The sequence below is a fragment of the Quercus suber genome, unplaced genomic scaffold (assembly GCF_002906115.3).
Source record: "Quercus suber isolate HL8 unplaced genomic scaffold, Cork oak 2.0 scaffold_485, whole genome shotgun sequence".
Classification (NCBI taxonomy): domain Eukaryota; kingdom Viridiplantae; phylum Streptophyta; class Magnoliopsida; order Fagales; family Fagaceae; genus Quercus; species Quercus suber.
Window position 1 is genome coordinate 233600 of NW_027069935.1, and position 9662 is coordinate 243261.

Genomic DNA, 9662 nt, shown 5'->3' on the forward strand with positions numbered 1-9662 from the left:
CGAGTTATAGGTAAAAAAAATTAAAAAAATTGCCTATAACTCGATTTTATGGAAGTCGAGTTACAAAACGTCATTATAGGTTCTGAAAATGTCACTATAGGTCCTTAAAAACACCGCTATAGGGCTCCAGATTTTTTTTTTTTTTTTATAACTCGATTTTGAGAAAATCGAGTTACAAAAGAGGGGCATTTCCCTATTTAGTTTGGAAAATAGGGCATAATGCTGCTTTTTTTGCTCAAACGGGGCATTTCCCTAATTTTGTCCATGAATATAATATATATGTGATTTAAGTAATCATCATATTTGCTATTGGAAAAATGTTTGTTGCTACTATATTTGATCGTAAGTGAAAATATTATTGTTTGTCAAGACATTTTTTTCATATATGTTAATTGTGTTTTGCCTTTCCTTTATTTATTTATTTTTTTCTTTTTAATAAAACTGGAGTCTAATTTTTCTACTAGGTAATAAAAGCTTAAAGTATTTGCAAATTATTTAGTGCGATGGTTTATACAAAAGAGTTAAAATTCACCCATTAGTGAAATATTTGTGGTGAGAATGTGCCATACCTTTCCTCTGAAGATGTGCTCTATGGTGGCATTCAGGTCTCCCTTCCAATGAGACGTTCCTTTTTCATTGAAATAAGTATTGTATACTCCCTCTAGCTTAGGTGTGTTTAGATTAGATGGAATAAACGTGCTTAAACTAGGACATTCCATTACCCTTATTTCCTTTAGCGATGGCCACTTTAAAGCAGTAGTTTCAGAGCAAAAACACTTCATATTTGGTAAATTACGAAGCACAATTGATTTTACTCTGTAAAACAAAACATCCTTTTCTTCCTCTTCTTCTCCTGCTCTTGCAAGGATTTTTTCAATTTTTTCACAGAAAGATATATATTTCAATTTTCTCTAACATCACAAGCAATTTTGCTATGGATGGTGAGAACAAATATGTCAGACTGTTACATCCCCATACTTGTAACAATCTCAGGTTTCCGAAGCCCATGATCATTTATGGGCCCTTTGTCCATATGTGCATAAGTTTTGGTAAATTACATAGAGCCAATTTCCTTAACTGATCAAGTACCGATGTCACATGACTTTCCTCAACATTTAGTTCCTCAAGTTGAAATAAAACTTCCGAATGTAAACCACTCAATTCAATGTATTCTAGATTCTTTAAGCGTTCAATCATATAAGATGGAAAAAGAGACCATATCTCTGAGGGGTTGTTATTATCACCAACTTTTGGATCCTTCAACTTACTGAAAGTACCCTACAAAAAATCAAGTACTGTTAAACAAGTAAAATAATAATTTCTTTTCAATTATTATTATTATTTTTTTATTTGAATTTTCTTTTCAGTTATTTTTTGTATTTTTTTAGAGAAAAAGATGGTATAAAGTATAAACAGATCAGTGGATGACTAAATAGATAAGCAATCAATGTCTTTTTTCTCTGGCTGTGTTGAATGTATTAAGGTTATGGCCAACAATTAATTGATTGGATATCTATATGATAGTCAATGACCATAGTCCACTAGGATAAGTGCATAAATCTAGAACTTTGTACGTACCTCTTTCTTCACAGAGTAGCTTCTTTGGGATTTATTGGTGGTGCCTTGGTCTGACATTGCCATTGGACCATAATTTTTGCAACGTGGTACACACTCAAGGCATCGCCAAAGAAAACCAGGGGACCTAAAATCATGCTCGTTGGGTATTGAATCCAATTCCGTGCTGATTTTCTTCGACTTTCTTGGGCTTTGAATTTCTGAACCAATTATTTTCAATTTGGGACAACGATACAAATAAATCTTCCTAATGGATGACCATCCAAAAGAATAAGCTTTGATACAGAAACTCATCATATTTGGCAGCTCTTTTAGTTTCAAGGAACTCACTCTAGGGAATAGGATGATATCCGTTGCCTCTTCTTCTCCATCTCTTTGAACAATGTTTTCGATTGCGTCACATTCTTTTATCTGAATGCTTTGAAGTTCCACAAGCAGTTTTGCAATAGAAGTTGGGAATAAATATCTTAGACGATGACATTTATGTACTTCAATGGATGTTAGTTTTTGAAAGCCTTGAATTCCTAGTGGCTAGTGGAACATTCCTCCACACGTATGTCAACTTAGATAAATCTTTTACCTCTAAAGTTTTCAATTAAGCAAGTACAACGATTCTCTGGCGCTTATCATTGACATTTAGTCCGTCAAGGTCAAATACCACTTCTATTGAATTAGCACGAGTCAATATAAGCATTTCTAAATATGGTGGCCACAAGATCGTGTTGGATGAAGAGTTTGTGAGAGATAACGGGCGTTGATTGTTGAATGCCAGTCATTTTGTCCGCTTCAAAAATGGTCTGTTCATTGGTGTCAATCCTTCCAACCTAATGAATCCACTAATTTATTATATTATATCATCAACAATTTTCAAGTTTTCAAGTTTTCACGTAAGAAGGATCAAATTGAGACCAAAACTTGAATTGTAAAAAAAATCGATATAATATCAATTTCAAAAACATAAACAACGAGCTTTTTGAGTGGTACAACTATTCAACGATTTATTAAATATTTTACAAAGAGAGAGAGAGAATCATACATACATACCTCCTGATTCAAGGATGGTTGGACAAGCTCAACGGGACCCACGCCTGCACAGAAGCCAATGAGTCTTGGTAGACCTTGTAGCTCTATATGTGTTAATTGCGGAAACATGATCTTCTTATCATTAAGTTCCTTCTCATCTTCTCCTTCCTTTGGGAAAATTTCTTCCATGTCATCACACCATTCAATATCTAACTTTCGGAGTTGAACCAAACCTCTCGCTATGGACAATGAAAACACATTTTTCAAACATTTGCAAGAGAAGAGCATAATTGATCGTACTTTGCCAAAACAAGCAAGCTGTGAGTGGATACTACTAAAGGATCTCTCTGGGAATTGGCTATGATATATCTCTTTTAAATTATATAAATCACGCAATTCCAATGACTCCAGGGTAAGGAAGGCAGCACAAGGATTCTGATCTGATGTGGCATCCATTACATGTTCTACATCATCACTCCACCGAACTTCTAGAACCTTCAAGCGTTGAAAACCCTCATTGTCTAACTCATACGCAATGTTTTTTATGTCTTTTATTTCTTCCAACTTTAAAATTTCAGATTTCTTTAAAAGTTGAAGAAGCGTTCGACTCTCCACAATATCACTGTCGTCACATATTGCAATTTCCAAACTATTTTTAAATAAATATTCCACATAAATATCCCCTCCCATTTGCTGACCTGAAATTATCTGAAATTTTATCGTTCCATTTTTGAAGGCCAAGTCTTTTGGCAAGACCTTAATATTTGGTATATTAATTTTTCAAGCCATCAAATGGTGGGACAAAGACATAATTTCAGTAAGGCATGTGTTTGCTTCCTCTTCCTCTTCGTTTCCTTCCTCTTCCTCTTCTTCTTTGTTGCCTTCCATAGGTTCCCAAATTTCAAGGGGTACTCCAAACATGTACAACTCTTCTAAGTGAGATAAACTTAATAGGAGACCAGGTGGAATTCGCTGAAGATCATAGCATCTTGTCAAATCTAACAACTTTAGATAACTAGGATTTCCTATTTCTCCTGGCAACTCCATAATTTCAGAAGCAAAAAAGCTAAGAATTTCTAGTTTCGTAAGTGCTCCAATTGCTGACACATCTGTTAGCTCACAATCAACAAATTGCAGGGTCCGAAGGTTTTGAAGGACATTGATTAATTGTGGTAGTGATGGAAAGGACATATTTATTAGAGACAAAACCATTAAACCATTCATCCCTTTAAATAGATTGGGTGGGAGCGTCTGCAAAGTATCTTTGTCACATGATAGCTGCAAAAGGTCAAGTTTAGGACACTCCAAGCCATCGGGATGCCTTTTCAATTCTTTGGATACAAGCGAAATTGCAGTAGAACACTCACATGAATCTTTTTCTGGCCATTCTTCCATTGTTTCATTACATCGAACCAGAAAACCTTTATTTTCTGCAATTGATATTGCAACATCCCGTACAACATCATGCATTTTGACATGTTCTTCTCCTTCCTCACTATCTAACAATAGAAATGATCTTTTGAGATTCTTAACCATTGCATGAACTATATTTCTTGCTTCTGCCACAGTATCAATCTTAGCAAACAACCTTTGGCCCAGCCCATACCTGACTAAATCTTCAATGAGAATATCATAATCTTCCGGAAATAAACAGCATAGCAAAAAGCATGACTTGGCTTCATCACTTTTTAAGTAACTATAACTAAGCTCTATGCTGGAATACACCTTTGAATCAAGACCGGGAATATTGGTTGGGATAGCATTTTTAAGCTGTTGAAGTGCAGCACTCCACTTAAACTCACTTTTTGATGTCGCAGAAGCCTGAAGAAGAGCACACACGATGCCCTCTTGATGAAACAGAAACTAAACTGTTAGTTCCTGGGTAGTAAACCTCGAATCCACGAGGGGTTTCCCTGAATCCACAAGGAGATAAAAACTGGAATCCACCAAAAAAGAAAATCGACAAAATGTCTATGCTTATTGATAATAGTCTGCTTTCCTCTGACGGATACAAAACATATAAATACTGAGCAAAAACGTTTAAAACCCTAATTCGCACTAATTAAGCGATTAGGTGACAAAATTACCGAATTTTACCAAAAATGGAAAAATTGAGATAAACGCAGAATCATAAACTACTGACCTTAAGGGTCGTCCCAAAACAGACGGGACCTTATTCTGACTTTTAAACTAAAAGTTATTAAGGAAAAACAAATATTACTATAAATAGCAAAAACATTGTTTTCGGGGCCTTAACGAAGGAATTTGCCTAAAATTTGGCGACGTTCATAGTCATGAGTCTGGATCAGAACGCCGTTTCCTTTCAACCTGCCAAATTTCATGCAATTCCGACATTGTTACCTCTGATGGCCCCTACTGGCACCCCCCTTTGATCTTGCGTTGTAACTTCCCGCGCCCTTGCTGCTCCAAGAAGGCATGTGCTGTCTGTTCTACATCACTTTTGTTTTCTAGGGCTCTTCCAACAGTTACAATAGCAACAGGTAGACCTCCACATTCCTTTGCAACCTCTTTTGCTATTGAATGTAGACCAAGAGTATCGATACAATTACTTGCCATCTCCCTGAAAAGATTCCATGCTTCTTTTTCAAATAAGACTTTGATTGGAAAAATCTTCTGAGTTTTCATCTGAGTGCAAGCTTCTTCACTTCGTGATGTCAGCAAAATTTTTCATTTATTGTGTTCACCTCCATAAGGAATTCCAACAGCCTCTAAATCAAGTGCATCCCACACATCCTCCAATATTACAAGAACACTCTTACTATCCATTGATAGTCTATTATTTAATCGTTCTGCTCTCACAAGTGGATTCTCTTCAACGAGTTGCAGACCTAGCATCTCTGCAATTTGACCTTGAATCTTGCTCAAGTCTCTATTCTGGGACACCACTGCCATCACAACTTCATCAAATAACTTATCATCTTTTGCTCTTTTCGCTACCTCTTTTGCCATTTTTTTTTTCCTATCCCCCTCATACTGCATATGGCGATCATATTAATCTTGTCAGCTCTTAGTGCCTCAAAAACTTCTTTCCTTATTTTTGTTCTTGACTCAAAATCCACAATTCCTTCTATGGATGAAGATCCTATTCCCAGCGGCGGAGGAGGATAGGACACTTAAGTAACAAATTGGGCTGCATCATTTAGAAGCCGATCAATTTCCAGAGTCTTCTTCTTAGCTTTCCTACTCAAGGAATAACGTGGACACCATCCATCCAAGCTCATCTTATTCGCTTCAACATCTTCATCAAGGATGTTTCGTACCTTCACTACAACAAAATGTATCTACAGTGACGAATTTCAGTGAGGAAAATATTTTCGTCACTAAAAAGTACCATATAGTGACGAAATTTATATTTCGTCACTAAATATAAAAAAAATATTAACCTTTAGTGACGAAATTTAGATTTCGTCACTATAGGGTATGCTAAATTCAGGGCGCCAAACAAAAAGGGTAGGCGGGAAACAAATGAATCTACAGCAACGAATTTTTTCGTCTCTAAAAGTCCTTTTTTTTGTGACGAAACAGTTTCGTCACTAAAGGTAAAGCTAGTCATACTATCAGTGACGAAACGCAGATTCGTCGCTAAAGGCATAACTAGCAGCACCTTTAGTGACGAAACTGTTTCGTCACAAAAAAAAAGAACTTTTAGAGACGAAGCTGAAGTCGTCACTATAGGTTCATTTATATATATATTTTGGACGAAACCCCCATTCATTCCAAACGAAACTTATTCGATACACTTAGCCTACCTCAGTCCAAGTCGCCGGCGACGCTTCGCCTTTCCGGCGACGCTTCACCTTCCGTTGTCGCCGTAGCCACAGCTCGCCGTCGCCGTCGCCTTCCTCCGCGACGATTCAGACGCAATCGCGACGCTTCAGCTCCCAAACGCTTCAGGCGACGCTTCGCCTTCCGTCGTCGCCGTAGCCTCAGCTCGCTGTCGCCGTAGCCTCAGCTCGCCGTCGCCGTTGCCGTAGCCTTAGCTCGCCGTCGCCGTCGCCTTCCTTCGCGACGATTCATCCTCCACGACGATTCAGACGCAATCGCGACGCTTCAGCTCCCAAATGCTTCAGGCGACGCTTCGCCTTCCGGTGACGCTTCTCCTTCTGTCGCCGCCGTAGCCTCATCTCACCGTCGCCGATTCATCCTTCGCGACGATTCAAACGCAATCGAGACGCTTCATCCTTCACGACGTTTAATCCTTTGGCGACGCTTCGGGGTTTTTTTTTTTTTTTTTTCCTTTTGAATTAATTTTTTTTGTTAATATTTGTTTCTAAACATTTGATGTTAATTTTTCTGCTTAATGTTATTTTTTTTTCCTTTTCCTTTTTGTTTTTGTTTTTATTTTGTTTTGTTTTGTTTTGTTTTTTGTTTTTTGTTTTGTTTTGTTTTTTTTTTTTTTAGCCTTTATGGTGCTTGATTTTTTAGCAATGCTGTTGAATTTCTGCTGCTTTAGTTGCTTGCAGGTTATTGGCAAAGAAATGAATCAAATGATAAAGAAATGAATTAGCTGATCAATATGGTGAGTTGTTCTGTGTTTCTTATGTGGTGCCTTTGGCATGAATGTAATGCTCAGTGCTTTGAGGGTCAATTTAAATATCTATTCCTGAAAACCTTGTATGAGTGGACTTTGTCACCTATATCGTTTTTAGTTGAGGGTTTCCTAGATTATTTGACCTCGAGTTTTTCATAGATGCTTTTTTCCTCCTTGTCATAGTTTGTCCCGCCGTTTACAACTAGAGTACTTGGGTAACACTTTTTTTTCTCCTGATTTTAATGGAATTATACACATATTCAAAAAAAGGAAAAAAAAGAATGCAAGGCCCTTTTCTATTTTCTTTGGCTAGATAGTGTAATTTCGTGTATATTGATAGAGTATTAGATCTTTAATATTCTGAATTTGCATTTTTCTAAAACAATTTTAATAATATGCTAGATTTGCTGACATTATTAATTTATTTTGATGTTTAAGTTACACACACACACTTAGTCACAACACCCTCCAGGTCATTTGTGCTCATTGGCTTTTCAGATACACCTCAACTTGCAACTCTAACTTCTACTTGATACAACCATATTTGGATGACATGAACCTTGTTATATGATCATGATTAATAGGTCAATTGTCTAAATCTTCTACTATTATTTATTTAGTTTATACTTCATACTGAGTGCATTGATGCCATGTGGTTGATATGTTACTACTTGCTCTATTTTCAATTGGTTAATAGTTGTTTTAACAGGTTGCAAGACCTTATGGAATTCCTCCAAACCTAGCAAGACGTGCTCTTTTCATTGTCTACCAGACAGCAGTTCCTGCTAATATTTATTTGTTTATTTGTTTGGATGGATGAGGGGAATTGGTCTAATATGACTTTTCGATCTATGACCTATTTCAATGCATATGTTGGCATGAAAAGTATGATGACATGTATCAATTTGAGAATAGACTAGAATAGAAAGATTTAATAGAAGATATAACTCTAGTTAGAGTTAATGGAGTTGAATTTAGAGGCTTTTTTGTTATATGTAATTTATACCAAGATGGGTCATGATCTATGATTTTAGTGTACAACTTGAAATAAGATTTTCATGTGAAGATAAATGCTTTGCTCCACTTGATGTTAAAAACTTAAAAACATTTGTTGACGAAGGAGCATGATTTTCCAATGAGGTCTAGCTCAAATTTTGTGGTTTAGTTAGTTATTTATTTTTTTGATTTGTCTTTGTTTTATGGTTTAGTTAGTTATTTGGTTCACTAAAAGTTATCTTTCTTTTATCTCCAGCTCTCTTTCTCTTTGGTGACTGAAGAAATTGTAAGGAACAAGGTGAAGAACACAAGTTAACTTTGGATTTTTTCTGAAAGTTGTAAACTTAGCTTGAGCAAAGTAAGTATATTCTAGTTAAAAACTTATAAAACTCTATATATACTTGTGATGTTAGAAATTTGTTTTGTGGTGGGTTGTTGTGTTGGAGCAAGCGGGTGGCTTGCATGGTGTTATAAGGTGATTTAAATTCGTATTGGGAGTGTTTTTAATTTCTTGCAAATGTGAATGAAACTTGTTGATTAGTAGCAATTGTGTTTTTTTATGAGACCTTCCTCTTCTCTAGTAACCACCGCCTCCTCTAATTCATTGGTAGAGTATATCCAACGGTTAGAAAATGAGATAATTGAGCTCAAAGAGTCAAAAGCTAGAGATCAAGAGGAGCGAGCTAGAATATTCTTAACTTTTTGAGGAGCAAAGGTTAAGATGATGCTTTTACCTATGGGGGTGGTTCAACTTCAAGTTAAAACACTTTTTGGTTAGTACTTTATTTGCTTTCTATAACTTATACATTAGGAGTTGTAATTTAGTTTATTGGTGTGGTTACTCTTAATGCATTGTTAGAAATGTTTCTTATAACATAGATAATGTTTGTACTCTACAATTTTAATGAATTATTTTTTTTTATATTTGTGCAGATTTCTTATTGGTGGCTTATAGGGGATTTATTTTTGGCATTATTTGAAGACATATGAGAACATCTTCCGTTAGTTCTAAAATAGGGTTTAGGTAGAGTTATTGTATGTATTGCAAACAATTATTATATGGAAGGAGTTTGAATTAAATACTTGTTTTAATTTTAACTTGTGGAATGTATGGATCGATTTTTTATAAATGTGTTGTTGAAATAATTGTGTTAATCAAATTTGAGGTTTGAATAATGTAATGATAGGTTACAGGTTAGTATCAACGTTATGAAAATAATAAAAACAGAAAATATGTTTTAGTGACGAATTTTTTCGTCACAAATATGGCAACAAAAAATTGTTTTAGTGACGAATTATTTCGTCACTAAATACAGTGGAATTTTATAAGAAATGGTTTTAGTGACGAACATTTTCGTCACTATATGTGCATGGATTTTTTTAAAAATAGTTTTAGTGACGAATATTTTCGTCACTATATGTACCCGAAAATAGTTTTAGTGACGAAATTTTTCGTCACTAAATATGATTTAATAAACTGAAATGGTTTTAGTGACGAAATATTTTCGTCACTAAA

The 9662-nt window shown here is 35.5% G+C and overlaps 1 protein-coding gene and 1 pseudogene across 1 annotated transcript in view; both read right to left on the reverse strand.

The window, feature by feature from the left end:
- Nucleotides 1-483: 483 nt before the first annotated feature.
- On the reverse strand, nt 484-1641 carry LOC136063090 (uncharacterized; annotated as a pseudogene).
- LOC112039719 (disease resistance protein At4g27190) overlaps nt 1565-9662 on the reverse strand; it is a 24048-nt gene continuing 15950 nt past the window's right edge. The window contains 4 exon segments of the mRNA XM_065762990.1: nt 1565-2399; nt 2620-4389; nt 5041-5573; nt 5576-5879. Coding sequence (XP_065619062.1) covers nt 2247-2399; nt 2620-4389; nt 5041-5573; nt 5576-5879 — 2760 coding nt within the window. The 3' untranslated portion in view covers nt 1565-2246.